Source organism: Actinia tenebrosa, unplaced genomic scaffold (assembly GCF_029948245.1).
Source record: "Actinia tenebrosa isolate PJP-AT-01 unplaced genomic scaffold, QUT_ActTen_1.0 PGA_scaffold15__27_contigs__length_11533743, whole genome shotgun sequence".
Lineage (NCBI taxonomy): Eukaryota > Metazoa > Cnidaria > Anthozoa > Actiniaria > Actiniidae > Actinia > Actinia tenebrosa.
The window spans coordinates 7,646,507-7,673,882 of record NW_028292575.1 but is presented as its reverse complement, the minus strand read 5'-3'; the positions used below and the strand labels follow the sequence as shown (position 1 = coordinate 7,673,882).

The 27,376-nt window shown below is 37.0% G+C and overlaps 6 protein-coding genes across 7 annotated transcripts; 5 read left to right on the top strand and 1 right to left on the bottom strand.

Moving 5' to 3' along the window:
- Nucleotides 1-175: 175 nt before the first annotated feature.
- LOC116295203 (uncharacterized) lies at nt 176-10,185 on the top strand. Its single transcript, XM_031702961.2, has 14 exons — nt 176-359; nt 874-1,073; nt 1,628-1,819; nt 2,354-2,655; nt 3,380-3,479; nt 4,050-4,340; nt 5,789-5,862; nt 5,980-6,162; nt 6,622-6,795; nt 7,324-7,470; nt 7,835-7,915; nt 8,190-8,364; nt 8,597-8,657; nt 8,922-10,185. The coding sequence occupies exons 2-14, from the start codon at nt 930-932 to the stop codon at nt 9,044-9,046; spliced, it is 2,049 nt and encodes a 682-aa protein (XP_031558821.1). The 5' UTR covers nt 176-359; nt 874-929; the 3' UTR covers nt 9,047-10,185.
- LOC148910991 (uncharacterized) lies at nt 10,067-11,415 on the bottom strand. Its single transcript, XM_089030876.1, has one exon. It carries the CDS (start codon nt 11,093-11,095, stop codon nt 10,655-10,657), a length of 441 nt encoding a protein of 146 aa, XP_088887002.1. The 5' UTR covers nt 11,096-11,415; the 3' UTR covers nt 10,067-10,654.
- A 799-nt stretch (nt 11,416-12,214) lies between these two features.
- Nucleotides 12,215-17,025, top strand: LOC116295207 (uncharacterized). The gene is made up of 2 exons (XM_031702969.2): nt 12,215-12,393; nt 15,455-17,025. Exon 2 carries the CDS (start codon nt 15,456-15,458, stop codon nt 15,981-15,983), a length of 528 nt encoding a protein of 175 aa, XP_031558829.1. The 5' UTR covers nt 12,215-12,393; nt 15,455; the 3' UTR covers nt 15,984-17,025.
- A 2,768-nt stretch (nt 17,026-19,793) lies between these two features.
- LOC116295206 (uncharacterized) lies at nt 19,794-22,242 on the top strand. Of its 2 annotated transcripts, none has more exons than XM_031702967.2 (2): nt 19,794-20,009; nt 21,686-22,242. In XM_031702967.2, the coding sequence occupies exon 2, from the start codon at nt 21,702-21,704 to the stop codon at nt 22,239-22,241; it is 540 nt and encodes a 179-aa protein (XP_031558827.1). In that variant the 5' UTR covers nt 19,794-20,009; nt 21,686-21,701; the 3' UTR covers nt 22,242. The 2 variants fall into 2 exon arrangements, with proteins under 2 accessions (XP_031558827.1, XP_031558826.1); XM_031702966.2 differs by lacking the exon at nt 19,794-20,009 and adding an exon at nt 21,430-21,572.
- Nucleotides 22,243-22,255: 13 nt separating this feature from the next.
- Nucleotides 22,256-23,658, top strand: LOC148910990 (uncharacterized). The gene has a single exon (XM_089030870.1). It carries the CDS (start codon nt 22,630-22,632, stop codon nt 23,656-23,658), a length of 1,029 nt encoding a protein of 342 aa, XP_088886996.1. The 5' UTR covers nt 22,256-22,629.
- A 44-nt stretch (nt 23,659-23,702) lies between these two features.
- On the top strand, nt 23,703-26,590 carry LOC116299444 (uncharacterized). Its single transcript, XM_089030697.1, has 2 exons — nt 23,703-25,442; nt 25,526-26,590. Exons 1-2 carry the CDS (start codon nt 23,703-23,705, stop codon nt 26,588-26,590), a joined length of 2,805 nt encoding a protein of 934 aa, XP_088886823.1.
- The last annotated feature ends 786 nt before the right edge of the window (nt 26,591-27,376 follow it).

The following is a 27,376-nucleotide window of genomic DNA, read 5'->3' as shown; positions in this document are numbered from 1 at the left end:
ACCATTAGATTCCAATGTCTAAATTTTTTTCGTTTAAATTAAAATGATAGCAGCTTTCTGAATAAAATCAGTAAAGTGTCTTGGGTTTCCTGTGTATGACGTCACTATGCTCGTTCCTTGGCCTTACTCCTCGCAGGCATAGAACGCCTTGCGCATTTTAACAACAACACCCAAAACTTATTCATTCCGAAGGATTCGGTGGCTGATCTTTTTGCTTCTGGTAAACTCTATTCAAATTTCATAGTCATTAATGCTTCATTGATTTTTACACTAAGGGATGGAAGTGCAGATTTAGCTGCAGACAGAGCGAGAAATACATGTACAGTATTGGTTTTAAGCGCTCAGAAATACGAAATTTGGTAAGTCAGTCAATCGGTCATGTTCACACTTTGAACTCATGGTCGTTGGAATCCATTTCTGTTATTTTATCATGGATTAAGCCATGGGTCTCTGGGTTTGAGTGTTTTAACCATTAGTTAGTATGAAAGTTTGCTATTTTCAAGATGATATAACTAGCTAAAAACTAGTGTGAGCTGCGTCGGTGTTTCTAATGAAACAGTAATGATAAAAAGGTAAATTATACACCGTGAAAAGATGAAAATGAATGCTTTCTACCACCTCTTTCTCTTTAACTCGAACGAAGGAATAGCGTCCGAAACGTCAGTAAGTTTTTTCAACTTTTCACGGTGTATAATTTACCTTTTTATCATTATTTTCAAGATGCCTTGTGACGGGACGAGATTTAAAGTTAGTAGAACTCGTGCCCAAAACTGGCTGAAAACAGTGTGAAATGTCATGCCTACAAAAGTTGCAAGGTTGTCTAACCTATATGTATACTGAATTAAAACTCTTCTTCTTTTCTTTATTTGCTAGTTCATTTGTGTAGTCAAAGGGAAAGAAAAGAAGACAGCTTGTAGGAGTATAATTTCATGGCCTCAACAGAGAAGGGAAAGTATAGCTCACTTGAAATGCAGCCAACAAACCCAACAGAACAGAGAGCACCTACGCCATCGTTGAACAACGACAATGAAGATGATTTAGAAGATGATTTTGATCGACAGTTTTGGGTGGAGGTATGCAGATCTTTAAAACTAGCACCCGAGGAATCAATTTGTATTATTGAGAAGATGTGCTTGCTTGATTTCTTCTAGCTTACTTGGGCTGAATATAATCAGCTAATTAAGTCAACCACTAACGATAAATATTTTCTTTCTTTCTTTTCTAACTAAAAGGTTTTGTAGCATATGCTTTGGTTTTTTAAAAATTTGGACATATCAATCAATCATTTTTGTTTATTGAAGATGACAGTTGACAGTAATTGTGGTCCTCTTCATTTCTCTGGTTGGTTAGGGATGGGACCCCCATTAACGTGGTCATTTGAGCTGGATGAAGGTCAAACCATTTGCAAATGTAATTAGGAAGGCAGCACCCTTCTCCTCAGTTATTTAAAGACCCTGAGTGTTGGGATGCCAAGGCATGAAGCATGACCTCTCGCATAGCAGACTGATGCTCTTACGAAAAATAAATAAAAATGGCTGCATTTAATCATATTTAACATGTTATTTTGCTCAATAAAATAATAAATATCACTATTATTTTATAGTTACAGTAAATATATTTTTTATAGGTGCGGAGCATTTTTAATGCAGAGGAAGGTATTTCCTGGTCGAAGGCTATGGACAAGGTACGGGTAAAAAGACTTGTTGACAAATACAAGGCTAATGGCTCAAAACCTGCAGAAGACCCTTTGCTTTTGCTCATGAAACAATGGCCACAAGCAAAGAAATTCCAAGGAAAGGCTGAACTTGTTGAACCACAGGTAAAAAATAGGACACACAGAAAAAGTTTTTATATTACTTACGTTACTCTTTTTATTACCAGCAAACTTTTCTTTTGCTTGAGATGGAAATATGTTTTAGGAATGTCCAGTTTTAAGTATTGAAAAGAAAACACCTGAGCTTGCCATTCAAACCCTCTTCAGATCCAAACAAGCAATATCATTGCAGGGATGGTGGAACAGTTTTTAAAGTGGGGGGGGGGGGGGGGGGCTACAGTTCTCCCCTCCCTATCCCTCACGCCCAAACATTAGACAAAATGAAAATGTAATTCCGTGAAAAGTAGGGGGCTAAAGCCCCCCAGTCCCCCTGTCTCTGCCATCCCTGCACTGGAGTAGATGGATTGAATATTTTCTGTAAAATTATGTGCAATATACATTGGATGCACAGCATACTTAAAAACGGTTGTCAGGACCATAGTCAAGCAATAGGAATACAATATTCTTAACCTATGGTAAATGTAAAACATGTTTTAGTGAGGAACCTTCATAAATAAACAGAAAAATGTTCTTTTTCAGATTCATAGGTTTGCTGAAATCCTTCTTGAAGACAAAGATGACATGAACAAAGACAACAGATACGAGGCATTCAGAGACCAAACAGAAGAAGATGAAAAGACCCTGCTTCACTATGTGGCAGAACAGAATTTTTACCATATTGCTCGCACTCTCATTAGGTTCTGCCCTGGTCTTCTTGCACTTAAAACTGAAGCTGTTTTAACACCGGTGAAGAAGAGAGCATTGTTACCTGTGGAGGTTGCCCTGAATAAAAACAATGATGAAGTAGCAGCGGTTATGCTGAGGCATATGAGCCATGAAAGGTATACAGTTTTTTTTAGAATTTATTTAACTTTTACTATGATATTCATAATATTGCAGCAGCAGGAATCAATAAAGGTGAGCAGAAAGAAAGAGGAAGAGTTTGTGAAAGGAGGATAACCTGAAAAATAACCTAGAGAAAAAATGCATTACAAAAAAGTTATAAAAAATAGAAATAAAAATAAAAAAATCGTCTTGTAATGCAGGGCCCCCCCAAAAAAACCCGTCCTTTTTTCACGAGGGTAGCACTTAATAGCCAGTGGCTAACAAACTTGTGGCCCTCATTCACTGATAGAATTAGAATTTAGGAGTTGATTTTTGTGGAGGGAGGAAAACCGGAGAACCCAGAAAACCCTCGAAGCACAGGAGAGAACCAACAAACAACTTTACTCATATACAACACCGAACCCGGCAGGACTCAAGCTCAGGTCGCATTGATGAGAGGCAAGCGCTCACACCGCTACACCACCCCTGCTTCCCAGCTGGTGACTCCAATAATTAGGGATCAAGACAGTGTTTCCCCAATGTACCTTTATTCAACCCTGTTTTACTGTATATTAACTGTGTATCAAATGAACACATCAGAGCATAATTATGTCATTAATTACCCAGAATGGTTTTTCATCTTGGCTTCTATGTTCTATAATTTGAGCCTGACAGTGATTTTTGTAGTTGAGTGTAGTCTCGAGTGTGCCAAACTTCTAAAACATTTTTTGTTTTCTAAAGGGTTCAAGATATGTTTTCATGGAGACCAGATCCAGAGCTCCAGTCACCAAGACCTTCTCAAATCAGTTTCCAACAGATCTTGAAAAATCCTAAAATGAAGGTACTGTATGCACTGCAGTTAGTTCTCCAGCATTGAGGTTTGAGTATCAGTGTAGATTGTGTTTAATCAATTGTTGTCCACAAGACTTAACAGTCATTTTATAACTTCTTATATTATTTAGACATTAGTGTTTTACTGGGAAATACGCCACTCTATTTTTCATAGGAACAACATTCGGGACCTCAGTGACATTATTTTGCCATATCCTAACTTAGTGAAAATATCGATTATTTTTTTCCAATGTTTTCAACAAGTTTTTGTTTGTGAATGTGTCTATATAATAGAAAAAATATTACACATTAGTTTGAAGATATGAAGATATATCTTTTCGTGTTGAAAAATATTTCACTCATTCCTTGCGCTCACTTGTGAAATATTTCACCACTTGAAGATAAACTTCATATCTTTGTGTCACTGTGTAATATCCTTCCTCTACTGTACATATTGATAAACATGTTGATAAACATTTCACTTGTTCTTTGAGCTCACTCATGAAATATTTTCACCATTATGAGATAAACTTCATATCTTTGTGTCACTGTGTAATATCCTCTACATATTAATCCACAGAAAGCATCAGTGGCCATTCTTGACTGTATGGTCAACCCACACTGGCCTTACCTCCCAGATAAAAAGAGTGAGTACTTAACAACCGAAGAAGAAGAAGTCATAGAAGGAGCTTGGGCCACTGTTCCTGAAGATCCTTTGGAGTATCATTTCTATTTCCATGTGTTAGAATGTGATGATGGAGGAAGACCCCCAAAAATAAAAGACTCAGCCACAAACAAGTCCATAAAAAATCCTTTCTACAACAAGAAATCTCCATCTTGCTTGAGCATTATTGCCAACAGTGATAATATAGTAAGTTAAAATCTGGGCTCAAAATAATGACCAAACAATGGTTAATGTCTCATTAAAATTGGCACTTCAGTGTAAAAGACTCAACCCTTGGGTAACTCAACTTTGCTTTAATGTACTTTGTTTTCGTTTCCTTCTTTAGCCTTTGACTTGACTCTTTCCATAATGCATACTATGCGTTGCAGGGGGGTGGGGGGGGGTTCCAGGATTTTGTTCAGGGAGCGTTGCTGTGCACAAAGTTAACCCAGGGAGGAGTGCACCCCTTAGAATCAAAGGGAAAAAACAGTATTGGTTATCTTCGAAGTAGGGGCACAAAGTCGAACCAGGGAGGGGTGCTCACCCCCTGCAGCCCTTCCCTGGATTTTTTTCTAGCATCGTAAAAGAACAACCCCTTGGGTAACTCAATTTCCCTGAAATGTTTTTCATTTGCAAGACTTTCTTCTCAAGTCTTATAACTCAGCCCTCTTTCCAGCTCATTTTACTCTTCATTCGTAACTTAGCTTTGTACCTCTGCACACTTAATTAGCATAAAAATGATGTACTGCAAAAACCAACTACTAAATTCTAATTCGATCCTAGGAGATATTCACGATGGGGCTAACCTCAATATCTCCTTTCACACTCACTGATATGAATAAATTAGTGTTCACTCTTATCCACTTTTTGGTTTTCTCCTGTGCTTCGAGGGTTTTTCTCCAGGTTCTCCAGTTTTTCCTCCTCCACAAAAATCACCTAGATTCTAATTTTATCTATTGGCTGCCCTATCAATTGGGTTGCAAACGTGTTAGGCATTAAGCCATCCTCCCAGGAGTGGTACATGTAAATTCATCAACCAATTGCCTCTTAAAGTGCACCTAACTCCTGATACAATACTTTCAGTATTGATTCTACATAAAGTGAATAGTTGAATGGTGAAATATTTCTTCATTTGAATGTTGCTTCTTCAAGTTATGAAGGTTTATACTTCCAATATGTTAATGACTGTGACGTCACCCCAGGCTTCATTTAATATACAAATTTTGACTGGTTCATACAAACAGTTTTTAAAAAGAATCATCATTAAACTCAAGTTTTCTACAATGTTTATTGTAAATCTGATGTCTCATAATGGCTAGTGTTTAGTATTAGAAATTAAAACAAATACACTCAAAAGCCTGGGGTGACGTCACAGTCAGCAACATAATGGAAATATAAACCTTCATAACTTAAAGACGCATCATTCAAATGAAGAAGTATTTTACCATTGAACTATTCACTTTATGTAGAATCAATACTGAAAGTATTGTATTGGGGGTAAGGTGCACTTTAAGGCATGGTCACATGATGAACACTATGATGTAGCTAGTCATATTACAGTGTATGTCTGGCCATTGAATAGCTGTTAATATATTTTTAGTCCAGCTTGAAAGATTATATAATTAATATCAAATACCCATAAAAAATTTTCTTAGGATGCAGTTCGACATCCTGTGGTCCGAATGCTTATCCAATCAAAATGGCAAGCCTATGGAAAGAGACTGTTAAGGTAGCTATGCACCAATATTCTGTTTTTACACCAGAATGAAGCTTATTTGCTCTACTGAGAAAATGACTGAATGAATCCTGATTGTTTTAACACAGATATTTTATCATTTTTCAATAGCATTCAAGCAATTATCTACATGATTTTTCTCCTTGTGCTCTCATTTGCTCTCATTCATGGCTCTACACGAAAGAACCCTAATGAATACTCAGAAGGTGCTGATATGTTTAGGGCTGTTTGTGAACTTATCATGCTCTTGATGCTTTTCTTCTACATCTTTGAAGAGATCAACCAAATTGCAAGGTATCACTGCTTTTACTTCCTTAATTTTTGATTTTGATGATTGATTTGGCATTTGTGTATACTGTACATGTTATGGCATTATTTCTTTTTACTATAATACATGGTGAGTCCAGGAATCGAAACTAAGACCCCAGAGGTGAAAGGCAAGTGCCCTACTACTACACTACCCTACACTACAAAACAAGACACCAAATGAAGAAAAACATGCACAGAGCCACAGCACACTACAGTACATCGAAGTACACTACACCACACCACATGACACCCTGCCACACTGAAGATAAAACATCACAAGACACCACACCACACTGAAGATAAAACACACCACAACACACACCAGACCACACCACAACAAACTGATGATAAAACACTTCACAGAGCCAAAGCAACACACACTCAGTACCACACTACCTTCTTTATTTCATAGTATTTATTAGCATCTTTATCTTTTACTTTCAGGGAACAGGACACCTACATGAAAGACAAGTACAATGTGCTTGACTGGCTTGGTATGCTGTTAATACTAGTTATTATCCCTTTACGTGCTATTAACCATGACTCTCAGTGGAGTGTGGCTTCCATCGGTTATCTCATCAACTGTTTCAGAATTTTCAAGTTTTCTTGCATCACAAAGTAAGTCAATGCTCAATGTCAATGCTCATAAGAGTAAAATTCTGTTAATTTGTCCTCTAAATTGAATTGCATTGGGGATATGCTATAAAGGGTTTATAAAGGATGTCCAAAAAAAAAAAAAAAAAGGGTTCTAAGTAGACTATGAACTTTGACATTGTGATGTGTTTTGATTAGCGAACAATTTTGAATATTAAATTTTGTCACTTTTTGGTTTTGAGCGTTTTCACTCACATGACAAGGCAGTCATATTGGTGTACCAAACAATAGAAACTTTCTGCACAGTTTTTGCATAAAAATGGAGTTCAATTCCTGGAGGATAGAAAAGGTATTGTTTTGGTACACCAACATGGCAGCTGTGACGTCACGTGAAAACACTCTATAGATTCCTTTGTTGGCAAGTTAAGTTAATAAGTTAATAATAATCAATTAAAAACCAAACAAACTACATCATTACACTCACGTATATTTCAGGATATGAAACGCTGTTTCTTAGTGTTCTTAACCATTTTATTTTTCTTCTATTCTCAGAACAACTGGGCTGTACACAAAAACATTAGCGCGTATCATCAAGAATGATCTTTCCCGTTTCTTTGTTACATTTGCGGTCATCTTCTTTTCATTCTGTGGTGCTCTGTTCCTCTCCTTGAGGGCTACACGTAGCCAGACCCTTCTTGGGTAAGATCACTTCAGTCCTTTGTATGCTGCCAAGTGTCTTACTGTAAAAGATAACGGGATCACTTACCCAACCCATGAACACCAGAAAATAGTGCTAGCATTTATGCTTAATTTTCTATTTTACCACCTATGTAAATTTCCTCGCTTTCTGATTGGTCGAGAGCTGTCGTAAATAAGAGAACATACCACCAAATTGCGTCAACAAATTACGGATCGCTCACGCACGGAGCCAGTGCATACTTGAAATTTTTTCCCCAAACTTTTTTGTGTGTGGTTTTCTTTAAAAAAAAAAAAATCTTAGATCTATAGTTATTGAGATAACCGATGTTTTCTTATGTCGTTTCCAATTTATTAATCTAAACAGAGGCTTTGAACAAGTACTTTTGGGAGGAATGAGAGTGTTGACTGAATCACAACCAATTGCTGAAGAATACAAAGACTTCAAGTATGTTACTAAGTGACTTAATAACTTTTATCTCATTCCCTTACGTTCATTTCCCATTTGGCTATCCATTCTAGGTTTTTGTTCCCAAAATTGCCATTTGTTCTTCCGTCTCATTCATCTCATTTAATTCCCATTTATTTATTTTCCACTTCGTTATCTGTTGTGATTTTTTTATTTTCTTTGGTACGACTAGTCATATGGAGCCAAATATAGCCCATATACTCAATTTACTATCCCTTTCATCCCATTCAATTCCCTTCCATTCATTTTTCAGTTGGCTTTCTATTGTTCTCCTACTTGTCTACATGGGTACAGTTATTGTTGTCCTTCTCAACATCCTCATCGCTCAGTTAAGCACTACCTATGCTCAGGCTAAGAATGTAGCCAAACTGGAATACGATGTGGATCGTATGCTCCTCTTGACACGAATGGAAAACTATCCCTTCCTGGTAAGAAAACGTACCAGTTATAAAATATACCAGTTATAAGATATCGGATAAGATCAGGCCGATCAAATTTTTCTCTCTCTAAACGTTTTAAAATCTTCGTAGCCTTTGCCCTTACCCTATTAAGTCAACATGGAAAAAGCTTTTGTCAAAATAAAAAAATTGGACCCTCCACAAAACTTCAAATTCTTACTGATGACTCTCACCTTTACTTATGCCCCGCCAACGTCTTTAGAATCTACGAGTGAGACATTACAAGCTAGGCGACTGGATCAGTGAATTGAGTCTTGCAAAAGGTAAACATGTAAAACCATCCATCCATCCATCCATCCATCCATCCATCCATCCATCCATCCATCCATCCATCCATCCATCCATCCATCCATCCATCCATCCATCCATCCACCCATCCACCCATCCACCCATCCACCCATCCACCCAACCACCCAACCACCCATCCCTCCCTCTCTCCCTCCCTCCTTTTCATATATTAATGACACCCTTTTTCATTTCCTGTTCATTTTCACGTTGATATCTGATCGTTCTATTTCGATGTACAGAACTGTTGGAATTCACCGAGGAGCGCCATGCACTCGAGACAATTGAACAAAAACTGACATTACTACGCGACATGATGAGAAAGATGATCAAGACCATGAAGCCCGTGGCAACCAAGGACAGATAAATACAGACACACACAGCTATCAATATCCACCAGGACAACAAGGTTAATCACTACAAAGAAAACCGAAATCTAAAACTTCCGGTTGCATGCGGGTGGGGTATCATTGGTGTTAGTTATTGGTCCCCAAGTCTTCCCAGGGGACACCAAGATCAAAAGAGTTATTGTTAGTAGTGGCGGCACCCTACCTTCATGTAAACAGAGTTTATGACATTATGATACTGGCAGACCCAGAACGATTTCAAGTGGGTGGCTGTTACCTAGAAAGGCATCACATACTGTCCTTTTTAGCTTTTACATTGTCCTTTAATTTTAGTATTTTTTTAAATTTCAAAGGGGTTGCTAGTCATTTTACCCCCCCCCCCCCTCATATTCGCCCTCGTACCAGTGTCTAGCGCCATTTCTTTACCCATTAGGACTTTAACACTTGGTAGTCTAGGATACTTCGTAACAGAAATTTCTATGCTCATATCGTTTTTAATATTTAATCGCCTGGCATAATACAGGGTTTTACTATATGATAATAGAATATAAGTGAATAAGTAATTTAGACACAGCTGAAGCATTTTATCAGTGGCGGATCCAGGGGGGGTCAAAGGGGTCCACGGAACCCCCCTTGAAGGTTTGTTATTTTAGGTAATAGAAATATGTCTTATATAAATTTTAATAAAAAAATAGTAGTTTTGATATTTGAATGAAAGCAGAACAACGACTCAAGCACGAGAGACTCCAAACGCTATTAATTTTGTTTTCATTCCAGAATAGTCCCCTTCACAGTTCCCTGCGCCATCTTGAAAGGTAGCCGTGCCTTTGCATTGAAGCGAGACGAACGGTTAGCTTCCAATGATAGAGACCCGTGAATAATTGCCCAAGGTGTTAAAAAAGGTCTCTATCATTGCAAGCTCACCGTTCGTCTCGCGTCGATACGAAGCCACGGCTACCGGCTTTCAAGATGGCGTAGGGAACTGTGAAGGGGACTATTGACAAAGAAAAATTGAGATACAAGACGAAAACAACAACATCTACATTTTTTCGCTTTATAAACTAAAAACAACAACGAAGTTACAAGTTACTATATTTTAAAAGCTGCTGCAGGAAATAATAAAGGTAATAAAGTGATAAATTTGCTTTGAGAAAAACAACCTGACCTTCCAGGATTTACTTGATATTAGTGATATTTTATATTAAATCAAATGCATATGTTTTGCCTCGCGATCGTCGTCTGTGTCATTGAAATTTAAGCGGGAGAATAGACGCGTGTGCAGTACACCAGACTAACGTTATTAGGCCTTTTTTCAGCTCTGAGACAGCGCGTGAATTCTGATCTAGCTTCACTAGTACAAACTAATTAATAATCTTCTTTCTTTATACACTGGTAATTGCTTATATCAACAGTGACGTATACTGGGGTAGGTCCTCTGACCTCACTTTCCATTTGGTATAATGAAACCTCCATGCCTTTTAGGGGGAAGGGGTGGGGATGATTTGTTAAGAATGACCTTTCGGCATCAAAATACTGGCTAATCCCTTGGTAGAATGCACATATGTATAATGTACCTTGTTCTCAAGCTCAGAAAAGGAATTTACCCCAGTGTAGTTCAATCCCAGCTATTAAACTACTTCAAGAGGTTCCTTTATCTTAATAGTTTCATTTTGGTGAAAATTCTTTACTTCCTGAAGAATACGCACTTTACTTTTGTCATTCTTCTCAATCTGCCCAAACGCGAACTGTTCCCACATTTCTTCCATCGTGCAGCCAAGTCGATTGTAGCATTCATCATTCATTGCTTCGGAGCAGTTCTTCTTCTGGTACTTCAAAGCATCAAGGACGGCTTCCTTGCCATCTTCTGTGAGTCCTTGGAGAATGCTTTCGATGTTGATAAGATGCTGGCCAATAATGCTCGACTTGCTTGCATTTCGTAGAGCTTCCCGGATTTTCCAACCACCATTTGCGAAGTAGCAGAACATGCCAGTGTTTCCCTGTTTTTGTTGCTCTGATAACGTCTCTCCCACACCAAACTTCTCAGGAGCATTTCCTGTTAAGTCTTCCATGATTTATCCGCTTCTGTAGTTAGTTTTCTACCGCTTTCGTCCGCACGACATGCAAGGAAATGACTTATTTCAGCATCGAACGATAAATGCTGAGTTGCAGTATCAAGATTAGTTTCACTTTCGAAATCCCAGCCGGGTCAAGTTACTAGTAAATAACCCTTATTTATTAGAAACACGTCCTGTATACGTAATTGTATGCATCCTTGAGCCGATTTGACACATTCGTTGCCGGGACGATGTTAAGGACTTCAAGCAAAAATTCCCAGAGCGTAATTCATTGTGGTTCTTCTTAAGTTCTGGCTTTCTTCGCCTGATGCTGAAGATAATAAAAAGTATATATGTATATATGTCATATTTCATTTTCTACGATAATGTTTTACTTTGGATTGATTCATGCTTGACCATAATGCATTTCGGGCGAGTTGCTCTATCCCCAGTCCTCTTGGTTTTTCCCCTGACAAACTTTTTTGAAAAAAAAAAAAAACATGAAAAAGCACAATTATATTGGAAATAAATAAGATTTATGTTTAAAAACAAAACAATGAAACAAAACAGTTCATGACAATATGCATAATCATTTGAGTAGGGACTTCCCCTCCGAACCGGTTCAAACCGGTTCTAATAGGACATCCTGCGTGCCCGAAATATCCATGGGTCACATGATGTTACTTGGAACCTGGTAAAGTCCTGTGAAAGTCAGTTCAGGGACATATCTGTCCCTTAGTCTTTCAATCCTAAGCAAATTATCTCCCGAATAATTAATGAGTATGCGCCTCGGACTAGCTGGAACTAATTGCGCGGAATTGAAATCCCGTCCTCATTGTCGGCTTTGAAATATTGCTTCATGGCTGACATAGTAATTTCATGACAAAGCAAAATCTGTTACCATTTCTTTTTTGTAGGGGGTGGGGGAGGGGGAGGTAAACAACGCATCATTTAAACGTTAATTTTATGCGTTAAACGGGTTTAAACGGCATGAGTGTTTGGAGATTGTTACTCATAGCAACGGCCAGCCCAAAACGGTACAATCCCGGATGACTCATTGATAGAAATAAAAATTAATATAATTATAATTCATTGTTCATTTAAAAATGCTTATAAGCATTTATTTCTTAGAATCAGCAAGTAATTGCGTAATTGATGAATTTAGAAGTTGAAGAAACTGCCTATAAAGCAAAGAGCAATCCTAGTGCGTCATAAAAAGTGAAGGGAAGCAGCTGGGAAGTTATTCTTCTGCGAAGATCTGTTCACTAGAAGTTATTCGAAGTCAAAAAAGTCAGACAATCATTATTTTAAAGGTAAGATTCACAATTTTTAAACTTTTCATATTTCATTGCGCTTTCCAGCTTTTTCCCCGGCTCGTTTCCCCCAGTATTGTTTCAGTTTTGGTCGCTCCCAAACGATGTTTCTAAATTTGCTTTGACATTCGAACACTGACATTCTTTCACACCGATCGTTAAACGGCACACGAACTGCAATCTACCTTATTTTAAAAGTCCTTTAAACAATCACAAGTTTTTCTTTCTGCTATTTCTTTAGTCTTTTGATCGTTACTTCATATCAAAGTGAAGATATGCAGTGGTTTTGAAACTAGGTTTGGTTGTCCGCTTGACAGCCATACCGATTGCAGTGCAACAGGCCCGATCAAAGCTTTCGCGTTTGACTAACAAACTTTACACCTAATAGGATAAATGAGGGAATTTTTTAAATGTTTTAAAAGCTTTTTGAACTTTGATTGATCTTCAGCTGGTTTTATCATCGTTAGTTAAATAATTATGAAGTTTTAAAAAGTATCCGTTCGGCATCGCTTCACAAAATGCGACATAAGCACATTCTTGTCGATTCGTTGATTCAACCTAAACCGTTCCTTTTTTACCCTAAAGTTAAAAAAAAAAAAAAATTAAGAAAAGAAAAAAATAAACTGGACAAGCACACACGAGCGTTTTTTTAGTTTTTCGATCAACATGATATAAAATTATTATTTAGTCTTAATTCTTATCGATTTTACAAAACGAAAGTAGAATTGACACGACGTCAGCGAAAATCATCGTACGTCGCAAACGTTTTGTGTCGTTTATGCCTTTTCCAGCTCCTTGGTCGTTTAACAAAGTTATTAAAACTTATGATTACATTATTTAATAATTTTTTTCATCACAAATGAAGTTTATTCAAAAACAATTTGTTTTCGTGGTTATCCTTGGAACGCGGCGCGCCGCGCACTGTCAATGACGACATAGGAAGTCGAAATACAGGCTCAATCTTATTTTGTCAACTTGATTTCGTTGTGTTAGATTGTTTAGATCATTACACTCGTACCTGCAGCATTAAATATCATTATATTTCTCATTTTCATTTCTCATTAATCTTTTTCATTTAATTTTCTCAATTCAATTTAGTAATTTAATTAATTACTTTAATAATTTGCATGATTTGATGTGATTTTTAGTTTTGTCTGCCTTCATTTTAATATCATATTATTTATCTTATTTATCTTATTTATTTTATTTATCTTATTCATTTTATTTATCTCATTTATTTTATTTATCTTATTATCCTATTTATCTTATTTATTTTATTTATCTTATTTATCTTATTCATCCTATCTATCTTATTTGTCTTATTTATCTTATTTGTCTTATTTAACCTATTTATCCTATTTATGTTATTTATGTTATTTATGTTATGTTATTTATGTTATTTATGTTATTTATGTTATTTATGTTATTTATGTTATTTATGTTATTTATGTTATTTATGTTATTTATGTTATTTATCTTATTTATCTCATTTATCTCATTTATCTTCTTTCTTTTTTTAATCTTATTTGTCTTATTTAACCTATTTATCCTATTTATGTTATTTATGTTATTTATGTTATGTTATTTATGTTATGTTATTTATGTTATTTATCTAATTTATCTAATTTATCTCATTTATCTTATTTATCTCATTTATCTTTTTTATTTTTATTTATCTTATTTATCTTATTATCTATCGCACAGAATTGAGTGACACATCCGGGAACTTAGAGAATAAGTTACTAGATTCCAGTTTCCGAATATCAATTTTCCTCTCACGGCCATTTATATTTATAAGGCAAAGTCATAATATCGAAAGTTTAAGCGCTTCGTGAAGAAAATTGAAAGTTAATGCAAGAAAAGTAAAATAGGAATGTTAAAGAATGACAACCACACAATATAATCTTACCATTTATTTTGGTGATTCAATTTGCCAACATGCGATTTTTTGTGGGTCAATTTCAGGTTTCGTAGTGTTTATATGTATGGAAATTTATCATTCCTGCACTTTGTTCGGGTCCTGCTGTTCGTCGTGAAGAAAATCATTCAAAGTAACAACTGAAATTGGTTCCCCAACCATTGCTTAATTGATTCCAAAATCCAGCTCTCTTTGAAGCTGAAAGCAAGTAGCGATTTTTCAGGAGTTTTACTTTGACCAAACTGCAAAGCAAAACAGTTCAAAATGACGACCTTCCAGTGCTTTTTTGATATAAGAAATCATCCTTCTACCGCCATTTGTATAGCCCTAAAAACCTGGCCTCTATATTGCTCAATATCCATAATTTCGTCTCCAGATCTCGCTTTCAAATAGACAAATTTGCACACAAATCGAACTCAACATATATTTTGGTTTTATTTTGGTAGTGTTCGAAAAGCAGTCCGAGTGGAGACTGGTACCTAATTTGGAGAAAATGCTTTAAAAGATATTTTTAATCGTTTTTTCCCAACTTTTTTTCAAATCCTTTTAATAGTATGAAGATATTACAGTGTTTCTTTAAAAAATGCTTCCCCATTCCGCGCGTAATATCTCTCATTTCGAAATGACCAGAGTTGATGGGCAATTCTGTGCGAAGTTTACCTTGTTTACCTTATTTATCTTATTTATCTTATTTATCTTATTTATCTTATTTATCTTATTTATCTTATTTATCTTATTTATCTTATTTATCTTATTTATCTTATTTATCTTATTTATCTTATTTATCTTATTTATCTTATTTATCTTATTTATCTTATTTATCTTATTTATCTTATTTATCTGTCCTTTTCGAAATCGTATAAACCATTCCGATGTTGAGGGGAAAACTGTGTGTAGTGTACTATTGGCATTGCAGTGCATTTTAGGGGACGAAATAGACGCCATCTTATATTTAATTTAGTGCTCCATTGAGCAGATGGGGAGGGAAGCGTTCGGACCCACACTAAGAACGACCCAGTTTTTTTCTCAGCCTCGGAATGGCTAATGAGCAAGCAAGGCCGAGGGCTCCATTGAATCCAGAGTTAACAGTCAACCAATAAGAGTGCGTGTAAAATTCATAAGGTTATAATTTTTTCCCTATAGGATGGGGAATTCGTTCGGCGGTACAAATAAACAACCAGTTGATTCCCGAAAACACATCTGTATTTTGTACAATGGGAGCGACAGCCTTCAGAAAGAGAATGTCAGGTCCTTTCGAGACGCGCTCAACGGTGGTTTAGGAGGCAAAAACATCAAGATCACCAAGTTCATAGATGTCAGTAAAGAGCATATCGATGGCATGCAATGGCTGTCCCAAATCAGACATGTTCTGGTTGTATGCGTTGACCAGGCTGGTAATGGGTCGATAAGACAGGTCCTAGACAAAAGGGGAATCAAAGACGGTGGCCCTCAAGACACTATGCATGCCAAGGTCCTCTCAGTTTCCTTTGGAACTGAACCTCCGCAGAGGATCATGGGAGACATTCTTCAAAGGGTTGAAGTTGATATGCAACGAGATTTCTGTTTCAACTTTCAGAATCTGAAAGGAATCGACGCAAATGACTTCGACAATTCGGAGGTGATGCAAGCATTGCGTACAACAATCATTTCTGCCATGGAAGATGAGAACTAATGAACACTGATAGAAAAGTCACAGTATTGACATAAACAGGACTTGTATGACTGATAGTAATGTCACAGGACATATACAGGACTTGTGTGACTGATAGTAATGTCACGGGACATAAACAGGACTTGTATGACTGATAGTAATGTCACGGGACATATACAGGACTTGTATGACTGATAGTAATGTCACGGGACATATACAGGACTTGTGTAACTGATAGTAATGTCACAGAACATATACAGGACTTGTGTGACTGATAGTAATGTCACAGAACATATACAGGACTTGTGTAACTGATAGTAATGTCACAGAACATATACAGGACTTGTGTGACTGATAGTAATGTCACAGAACATATACAGGACTTGTGTGACTGATAGTAATGACACAGGACATATACAGAACTTGTGTGACTGATAGTAATGTCACAGGACATATACAGGACTTGTGTGACTGATAGTAATGTCACGGGACATATACAGGACTTGTGTGACTGATAGTAATGTCACAGAACATATACAGGACTTGTGTGACTGATAGTAATGGCACAGGACATATACAGGACATGTGTGACTGATAGTAATGTCACAGAACATATACAGGACTTGTGTGACTGATAGTAATGTCACAGGACATTTACAGGACTTGTGTGACTGATAGTAATGTCACGGGACATACACAGGACTTGTATGTGACTGAGTTAGATATGTTAGATAGTTAAATATGATCTATTTCAAACTCAGCTTTTTAAAACTTATGTTTGGTTCTGTAACTGGTTTTCAGATTAGTTTATTTACAGCATGGTTTGACTATATTAACTCTTAAAAGAAAGTTAAAAGACTAAAAAAAATCAAATTTGTTTAGTTACCACAAAATAAGAAAAAAAAAGGAAATCGAGCAATTTGAAGTTCGTTGACGTAATTTGTTGGTAAAAATATTTGTTGTTATTTTGCAATATATCTCTAGCTAGAAAAAACTACATTTGTCAATGAATTGTACTATAATTAAAACTAAATTTGTTAGAAAATAAACTTTGTTTGTGTAACTATTGAGTTAAGTTTATTGAACTTTAAGAAAAGCTACCGCTGAATAGTAATCCATACAGGCTCAATGAACTACGTCATCTGTTCTGGATAAGTGATCATCGCCTGGCAACCTACATAGTTGATTGACATGTCAAACATTGACAAAGCACACCCATGAAATAAAGTAGCAGTGTTCAAAGATATTTTGGTGATTTGTAGGTGCTTTTCTCTCTAACAAGCGACAGAGGTAAACTAATAAAGTGTAAAAAAGGTAAGAGAAAAGAATCTTTTCGAAGTTCTAGCATTTATGTCTCATATCAATATACAATTTGCTATTAAAAACACTTTAATATACATTTAAACTTAGGTTGTTGGAAGTTGAATTACTGCCAATAGAAATGCGAAACATTTAGAGAATCCTAAAAAAAAAAATCACGCCATTGACTTAAAGAGTAGAAAATCACTAAAATAGATTTCATAATTTTAATATTTTGATCGAAAAGCTGAGTCCAGCATCTTTGATCTATCATTTCTAGTCTTTATTCGATCGCGATGACAATCATTATGGAATCTTAACAATTTATCCAACGAACTACGTTGTATTGTTGTAGGAGGGTCGTTAAAACCGCAAAGGCGCGCTTATTCAGTCAGAACTGAAGTCTCAACTGACAGAGCTATATTTTTCTTAGCCTCTTTTTTTAGACTTTAGATTATCCTAATCAAACGATTTTAGAATCGTATGGATTCCATCTCGAGTTTCACGCTTCGTGGCTTTTGATGTCTGTAGGAGGTGATGCGTTTTGAGCGAATCTAGTGACCCCCCTCAAAGGCTAGGGTTTGTTTAGTTTCTCTATCTATACTGTAAGTCCCATTATTAAAATTTTACGCGCGTAAATTCTATTTGCTTGTTTTTTATTACTAAGAACTGAGTTTACTTTGAATAATTAATTCCCTCTAATTCGTGGTAAAAAATTGCAAAAAAAGTGTTTAAAAAAACAATGCTTATTTCAGCGGTTAGACATACGAGTGTCCGCCGATAACCGCTGACTGAAAAGTGCATGCGAGCAGACTACTTTCTTTTAATTACGAAGGACTGAATTGAACTTTTATTATATATGTATACGCCTATGTTCTTAATGAAAAATTTGCAAAACAATAACCTGATAAGAAGTTAAATTAATTTGCGGTGGACGAATAACCGCTGACTTGATTACAGGAGTGCAGATTCAGGTTATAATTAACTTGGGTAGCATGAGTGGCGTTCGCGGCTAACGCGTCGTCTTTCGCCGCTGTGAGTCCAACGGGTCGGGTCGCTGGTTCGAGCCCTGCGGTCGCCACATGTGAATTGAGTTTGTTTGATGTGTTGTTCTCTCCTATGCTACGAGGGTTTTCTCTGGGTTCTCCAGTTTCCTCTCTCCATAAAAATCAACATGTGAGTTGAGCGTTGTGTGCATAGAACATTTAATGTAGTGCAGTAGTGCGTGTGAGTGAAGAGTGTCCCCAATTAGTGCGAAAGCGCTAGAACGACTAGACACTTAAATAAAAAGTGATTTATTTATTCATTTAAAAATAATATACTTTTTCTTGAATTTTGATTTTTTGTTTGTTTGTTTGTTTCTAATTAATTTTATTCAAATTTCTTCCTTTTCTGGTGATTCCTAATTCATTCTTCTAAAAGATATTGATCAATATTTTTTTCGGGCCAAACCTAAGTCAGTTCGCGGCTTGAATTTTAGCATTGTTGCAGCGATTTGCAATGTTTTCTCAGTCTTTTGGAATTTTTTTCTTTCTTTTCTTCAATTTTTTTTCTTCCTTATAGCTTGATTCCTTTTCTCATTCTTCTATGACATCATCTTATTCTCTTCTTTTTCTTCTTCTTCTTCTTCTTTTTCTTCTTCTTCTTTTTCTTCTTCTTCTTCTTCTTCTTCTTCTTCTTCTTCTTCTTCTTCTTTTTCTTCTTTTTCTTCTTTTTCTTCTTTTTCTTTTTCTTCTTTTTCTTTTTCTTCTTCTTCTTCAGTCTTCTTCTTCTTCAGTCTTCTTCTTCTTCAGTCTTCTTCTTCTTCAGTCTTCTTCTTCTTCAGTCTTCTTCTTCTTCTTCTTCTCCTCCTTCTAGCTTCTGTGTTGCTTTTTCTAAAGTTAGGATAGATCCTCTACATACTGAATCGTTAATCCTCTTGATAAATCGTACGTTTAATTGATCTGAATTAACCTTTCATTATCTTACCTGTCTATCTTATCCACTGTATGTTATTTTACCATCTTCGAATCAAAATCAAGGTACAAGTTATCTTATCATATATTTTATTTTATAACTATAACTTTTTTTAAGTTTTCGAGAAATTCAACTATCATATACATGCACCTCAAGCATCTTGTGAAACTCACTCTCCAGTCACATGAAAACAAAAATTATTCTTGGGCTTCCTGTGGTTGTTATCCGAGATCAAAGTGCAAGTGATTCACCATTTGTACCGGAAAGAACCATTTCAACTTGATGCAAGCAAATTGTATTGTTATAAACCATCTCTTTAGCTCATTTTGTTTCAAATTACCAATGATTCCTTAAGTGACTCAGCTTGGTTTTCATTTTACGCTTCAGATTATTTTTCACATTTATTCAGTTCCCATTGGATAAAAAATATTACTTCAATAGACTGACTTTCCTTCTTTGTAGAAATGTCTTCCTTATCTTTTTAGTAAATAAATTCTATTTTAAAGTGGACTTAGATACTAATATGACATAACTAGTAGTTCGTTTCCGGCGTGACTTGACTTTGGCCTCTTCCCAGGCAGCGCGTGACACTGCAAGCTTCATCACACGGGAACACCTTCTCCATTATTGGCATCAACATCGTTCATATCGTAAGATATAAGATTTGCTACTAACACAAACACAGTATTCTTCTTATGGACTAAGCTAATACGAGGTAAAAGCGAATTGGATAGTTAATTGAATTTGTAAGAAAAGGACAGAAAGCGACACGACACCCATGACGTAATAGCGGTACGTTTCGACTTAGTTTTTTAAATATATTTTATGATTAAAATAGTGCAAATATAGAGATTTAATTCTGATAAAACGCTTAGCAGATATTTTAAAATTATGCTTCTACATACAATGATATTCACTTCAAATGGACAGGGTGTAGGAATGAATTTCAGTTCCGTCAAATATCCTTGTCATATCATCTCCCATCTCAGAGTAGTAGAAGAATTTGCGAAAATCGGCCGGCCCATTTCTCTGAGTTTGGCACTTGACTGTATTCTTTTTTTTAGAGCTTATTACTTTTATAGAGCGTTTTCACACAGTACCTAGAAAGTGATGATAGAGATCAAGAGAGATGGCAGCCATATTGGTGTACCTAACAAAAGAAAGTAATGACAAAGTTATTGTCAAAGGTACACCAATATGACGGCTGTGACGTCATGCATGTAAAAAAGAAATTTTCTACTGTTTGTTGTAAGATGGCAAGAAAAAACACATAAGTGCTATTAGACTATATCAAAATGTTTATATTATTACCCATTCATAGTTATTAAATATGCTCAGACCATTGATACCACGTGTACATCAGCATTTTCCCGCCAAAGCCAAAGGTTAAGACACTCGTATTAGTCAAATCTAACTAGTGGTCTATCAATGCTGCATTCTGATTAGATTAGCTACTATAGTAGGCGAACAGTGCAAGCTTTGAAAGGCCAAAAGATTCAATTTAACTTCAATTAAGGCCTTGTTTGCATCTTTGCATCTAAGTATTTTACCGGTTGGATTTGACTATAAGACAATTAGATCTCTCGCCCTCATGGCCTATGAATCAATAGCCCAGTCAGGCTCAAGGACTAATTGCAAAGCAGTAGTTGCTCACCACTTACTGGAAGTTGCATGTAAAGTTGTATAATTGACTGCCACGTGGCCACTATTATAATGCAAATTAATTATCATGAGTATCAATTGTTCGGATGTATAGTAAAATTCAAACCATGCAGTATTAAATCATAGCATTTTAAATTCTGTTTTGAATTTGAACTGAGTAATATAGACGTATTATATTTTCATTATGCAAATCTACAGCAAAGAAAGACAAAGAAAAATTTCTTGTCATACACGTAACTCGTTTTTGATTGAAAAGTTTTGATACTATATATATGGCAACGCAATTGTAAAAACTTTAAAACGTGTATGAAAAACGTGTACAAAAACGTGTACAAAATAGAAATTGTTCAATATTCTAAAAAGATTTCAAAACCACACGTATTTTATGTTATTTTCGGGATATTCAATTGTTCACTAGACGAATCGTTATTCAAAACATTGCAAAATAATTCATGGTTTATTGACCAATGAGCTTTCATTGTCATTGTTTTCCATTTGACTTACGAACAGGTGCGTCTTGGTAATTAATATAAATAGCCTCGCCTTTTGACTGCCAAAACCACGGCCATATTTACAACGTTTTAAGACGAATATTCTTCCTAATTGTGCCTTATTACGAGAAAACCAAACTAAAAACCATAGCGGGCCACAAATCAACTCTACATCGTTTTATATAGAACGCACATTTTTCATGTAAGTCCTTACTTGTTGAGAGGAAATGCTGGTAAATGATAGGCATGATATAATGTATATTTTCTTATTTCTTTTAAGTTTTAAATAATGGATATTCTTTGGTTATTTTTCAGAAAACTCTCGTAAAATATGGGAGGAAATACTTCAAAGAAAGCTGGGAATAATACCAAAAATGCTGTTAAGACTAAACCGGCTGAAAGACTTCATAATTTGGATGGTGTGAGGCAAGTTTTACTTGTTCATCATTCGAAAACCAAGGCACAAAAGGATGCAGTTCTTCATTTTCGCGACTGCCTCATACAAGCTGCACCAGGGAGTATCAAAGTGGTCAAGACAGTCAACGTTGCTGACCAAACATACGAACTCCAAGATGTAAGCTGGCTCGATGCCTTGAACAACGTTATACTCATTCGCCTGAATCCTGAAGATATTTCTTCACTCGCGAATGTTGTTCGACAAAAAGGATATTTGGATGACAATAATTATTTACATGGGAGAGTGATAGCGGTCGCTTTTGGAAAATCTCTTCCGACTGGTTGGCCACCAAATGGAGCGAAAAGAGAAAATTTGGATCTAAAAGACTTTTGCCTTGGACTTGAAAATGAAGAGGACGAGTTTGAAGATTCAAAACTAAGTTCGTTAGTTAGCGCAATTATGGCAAGCCAGTGATTTTTGAAGTGGTCGGCACTAGTTTCAATTTCCACAGTCATGACCGGTAAATAGATTTTTGGAAAAGGTTGCCTTGAAAATGCTGAACTCTCTCCACACTAATCTATGACATGGACGTTTTTCCATCTACCTTTTTTATTAGGAAACTCTTCTTTTTCACCCTATTGTGCAATGCATTCTCATTGAGCATTGAGTATTTCAGTATCATATGTGAGACAACCTTTTTCAAATCCCAATTTCAAGTTTGAAACTAGTAATTCTACTTCGTCATTGGTCTAAGTCGCTACGAAGTCACGTGAGATAGCACGCGGCAAGCAAGCAGTCAGTTGCGCTTGGTGATCGAGCAGTCAGGTTTGCGAAAGCAAACCTCTAGCGAATATTTATCATTATGGCACAAAATTCAACAGATGAAGAAATACTTGCACTACAAGACGAACTATCTGATGGAACAGAAGAAACACCAAAAGGAAGTACCCTTATGGCTTTATTAGCAAGAATGAACGACAACATGACAGAAATGGGCGAATCGCTCAAACGACTTCACAACAAAGATGGCCTAAATGAGGCAGAAACTGCCGCAAAAAAGCCACGAAATTCACCTGAATCAGGTGTTGAAGCCAGTGTCGCAGCCCTACTAAATGATGGGCACAACAACTCGGAGAATAGTAGTACGAAAACCGAAGGCGAGGACAGCCTGCTTGATGACATTGTGCAATCTCTAAATGAGACCGAGCGAACCGCCGAACCGGTCTCAGAAAAATTAGCAAAGGTCGCTAATACAAGCTGGCTCCACAAGCTCAGCGACGATCATCTGAAAGAAAAATGTGATAAATATCACAGACCTTCTAATTGTAGTAAGGTCATCGTTCCAAAAGTGAACGAAGAAATCTGGAGCAAACTCCCAAGGCCAGCCCGAGGTAAAGACCTCAAACTTTCCCGCCTACAAACGAACGTGACCAAGGTCGGCCACATAGCTGTCAAATTAACAGAATCTCTCCTCAATTTAAAGAAAAATTCTGAATCAGGCAAGGAGCTTAATGATCTAGTGATCATGACGACTGATGCCGTCGCACTGTTAGGTCACTCGAGCTTCGAAATCTCACAACTTCGTCGCGAAGAAATAAAACCAAACTTACACAAGGATTACAGTGACCTTTGCTCGGCCAACGTGCCGATGACTGATCTGCTGTTCGGAGATGAACTGCAGACACAGTTGACTCACATTAGAGCTGCAAACAAGATTGGGAATACCACAAGCTCGAACCCTAACCAGAGGCGAAATTATCAGCATGAAACAAAGTCAGGCAAGCCTTTTTTAGGCCGAGGGAACCCGACACCCAGTCGGGGATACAAGAGGCGATACAGCCACAACAACTACCCCCGCACGAAAAGTGCCGAACAACAGCACAAAAAGTAGACACTGTTGAATTACCACAACTTCAGGTAAGCGAATACGACTTGATGATACCAGATCTTGTGGATTACTGCAGGAAAAAGACAGAAAATTTTCAGGCAGGGCAGCTTTCACGCCATCTCCACAAATGGAGAACCTTGACATCTGATCCAGAAATTCTTGAGACCGTATCCGGTCAACGAATCGAGTTTATACAAACTCCGATACGCATTACACCTCCATTCCAACCGAACTGGTCTTTTGAGGAAGGGCAATTTATTGATTCTGAAATTAAAAAGTTACTTCAGAAAGGTGTGATTCAGCAGTCTTTTCATGAAAAAGGGGAATTTATTTCCCCTATATTCCTCCGTCCAAAGAAGGATGGCTCATGGCGTATGATTTTAAACTTAAAATCCTTAAACCAATATGTTGTTTATCACCACTTTAAGATGGACACAGTATGGACTGCTGTTCAAATGATGAAACCAAATTGTTATATGGCATCTATAGACCTGAAGGATGCCTATTACTCTGTTGCCATCGCTAAACAATACCAGAAATACCTCAAATTTAAATGGAGAGGTGATTTATATCAATTCACATGTTTCCCTAATGGCCTTGCGCCCTGCCCACGAAAATTTACTAAATTGCTTAAACCTGCATACTCCACATTGAGAAAAATGGGACATTTATCTGTGGGTTATATTGATGACTCATACCTACAGGCTGACTCTTATGACTCATGTGCCCAGAACATTATTGACACAGTTACACTACTCAACAGCTTAGGCTTTGTTATACACCCAGAAAAATCTATTTTAGTCCCAACTCAAAGGCTTGTTTTCTTGGGATTCCTGTTAGACTCCTCCTGCATGAAAATTTCCCTCACACCTGAAAAAGCACTAAACGTTAAGAGTGCATGTCAAAGGCTTCTAGACACTAGCCAGCCAACCATCAGAACAGTAGCTAAGGTTTTGGGTCTCATTACCTCCAGCTTTCCAGGTGTAATGTTTGGGCCGTTACACTATAGGTGGCTAGAGTTAGACAAAATACAAGCCCTGAAAAATAATAGGGGAAACTTTGATGGGCCAATGTCTCTTTCACCTGAAGCTTTAAGAGAACTTGAATGGTGGGTTAAATCAGTTGAGACAGCCTATAATGCAGTCAACCATGAAGCACCCCAGCTCACAATGACCACTGATGCTTCAAAAAAGGGGTGGGGCTGCACACTAGGGGGCACTTCAACAGGTGGCAGCTGGACCTCAGATGAGGCAGAAAGCCATATAAACTATCTAGAAACAAGGGCAGTCTTTTTTGCCTTGAAGTCCTTTGAAAAAACAATAACAGGGAAAACAATCAAAGTGTTGGCTGACAACACAACAGCAGTTGCTTGCATAAACCAAATGGGAACTTGCCACTCTATAGATATAAACAGATTAGTTATTGAAATCTGGGAGTGGTGCATATCACACAATATCTGGCTAACTGTATCCCATATCCCAGGAAAGGATAACATATCTGCTGATGCAGAATCAAGAAAAACACGAAGGGAAACTGAATGGAGTTTAAACCCCAGAATCACCACCAAGGTTTTTGATAAAATGGGCATTACCCCAGATATTGATTTATTTGCATCCAGAATAAATTCTAAATGCAACAAATATGTTTCCTACCACCCAGATCCAGGGGCATGGGCAGTGAATGCATTTCATATATCATGGGAAAAGCTATGTTTTTATGCCTTCCCCCCTTTCTGCATAATCCAAAAAGTACTAAGCAAAATACACGAGGACAAAGCTACAGGCCTTGTAATTGTACCTCACTGGCCAACTCAACCATGGTGGCCATACTTAGCTAATATGCTTATTGCATCTCCTGTCATCTTACCTAGGGAAAAAGACACTCTTTGGTTACCGGCACAACCACAACTGCTTCATCCATTACACAAGACACTGACTCTTCTGTTATGCCACTTATCGGGACACGACTCACTCATCAGGGACTTTCAGACACAGCTTCCAACATTATCCTTCAAGCCTGGCGAACTGGAACTCAGAAACAATATAAATCATACCTCTCACGATGGGAACAGTACTGTAGTGAACAACAAATTGATCCAATTTCGTCCTCTGTAACGAACGGGATAAACTTCTTGGGCGAACTTTACGAAAAGGGGCTCTCCTACAGTGCCATTAATACTGCACGCTCTGCACTGTCGACAGTCATCTCACCACCCGAGGGCTGTACCTTTGGTGACCATCCATTGGTAACCAAGTTTCTAAAAGGAGTTTACAACATACGACCATCCTTTCCACGATATAAAGAAATTTGGGATGTATCTACAGTACTGAAATACTTAAAAACCTTGTCACCTCCACACTTGCTTAACTTGAAGGATCTGACACTCAAGATAACAATGCTTATTGCACTCCTGTCTGGGCAAAGATGCCAAACTCTACATGCTCTTAATATCTCACAGATGACACTTTCAGGAACAACATGTATATTCCACATACGAGAACTATTGAAAACCTCTAAACCAGGAAAACACTTTGGTCGCCTGGAACTCAAAGCTTTTGATGAGGACAACCAACTGTGTGTTATAACTTTCTTACGAGAGTATGTTGAGCGCACTAAGTTGCTAAGGGGCGCTCACGACCAATTGTTAATTAGTTATTGTAAACCATTTAAGCCTGTTTCCTCTGAGACCATCAGTCGCTGGCTAAGAGAGGTGTTAAAGAACTCTGGCATTGACACTTCTAAATTTAGTGGACACAGCACAAGGTCAGCCTCAACATCAGCAGCAACAGCAGCCAATGTCTCAATACACACCATCATGGAGGCTGCCGGTTGGTCAAATGCTGAAACTTTTAGGAAGTTTTACTGTAAGCCAGTTACAAGTCGTAAATCAGACAACTTTGGTGATAATCTTTTAAAATCAGTTAACGTTAATTAAACCAATTTCGTTTATGTTCGTAATAGCAAACGTGTGGTTCGTATGCATAACAATATGCTCATAGCCATTTGCTTTAAAATCTCACGTGACTTCGTAGCGACTTAGACCAATGACGAAGTAGAATTAGAAAATTAAACGAGACTTACCTGTAAGGTGAAGTTTGATTGAAATTCTACGAGTTATTGGTCAGGAGCGGAGAAGTCACGTGCCCAACCCTTCTTTGACAATAATAATTTCCAGCTTCTACCCTACCCTAATACGAGTAGAAATGTCTATTCGCATTTTTTAAAAACTGACTGCTTGCTTGCCGCGTGCTATCTCACGTGACTTCTCCGCTCCTGACCAATAACTCGTAGAATTTCAATCAAACTTCACCTTACAGGTAAGTCTCGTTTAATTTTCTAATTAAACTTTAAATTTTTCTGCAAGGTTTCAGGGGCCGGTCGTACGAAGCCTGGATAGCGCTATCCGACGGATAAATCTTATCCAGTGGATAAATGTATTGAATAACAGCATCGACTTATCAGTCCACTAGATAAGGATTTATCCGCCGGATAGCGCTATCCAGGCTTTGTACAACCGGGCCCTTGTATGGTCCGTAAAATATGTTGACCTCTTGAAAACTTTAATCTTAAAAAATATGCACAAATTTATATAGTTTTTAGTAAAAAGAAGTCAGAACAAATTTTGATTTAGAAATGTCTGAGTCATTTTAAAAGACAGACAAAAGATTTTCTAAAATCTTAGAATTGCTAATTATGCAAATGATTAAATAGTCTTTGATAC

Coding starts and splice junctions, on each gene's coding strand:
- LOC116295203 (XM_031702961.2), top strand. CDS start 930: ATGGCCTCAACAGAGAAGGGAAAGTATAGCTCACTTGAAATGCAGCCA. Junction 5,863..5,979: donor TATGGAAAGAGACTGTTAAG/GTAGCTATGCAC, acceptor ATTTTTCAATAG/CATTCAAGCAATTATCTACA. Junction 7,471..7,834: donor CGTAGCCAGACCCTTCTTGG/GTAAGATCACTT, acceptor TAATCTAAACAG/AGGCTTTGAACAAGTACTTT.
- LOC148910991 (XM_089030876.1), bottom strand. CDS start 11,095: ATGGAAGACTTAACAGGAAATGCTCCTGAGAAGTTTGGTGTGGGAGAG.
- LOC116295207 (XM_031702969.2), top strand. CDS start 15,456: ATGGGGAATTCGTTCGGCGGTACAAATAAACAACCAGTTGATTCCCGA.
- LOC116295206 (XM_031702967.2), top strand. CDS start 21,702: ATGGGAGGAAATACTTCAAAGAAAGCTGGGAATAATACCAAAAATGCT.
- LOC148910990 (XM_089030870.1), top strand. CDS start 22,630: ATGGCACAAAATTCAACAGATGAAGAAATACTTGCACTACAAGACGAA.
- LOC116299444 (XM_089030697.1), top strand. CDS start 23,703: ATGATACCAGATCTTGTGGATTACTGCAGGAAAAAGACAGAAAATTTT. Junction 25,443..25,525: donor AGGACAAAGCTACAGGCCTT/GTAATTGTACCT, acceptor CATCTTACCTAG/GGAAAAAGACACTCTTTGGT.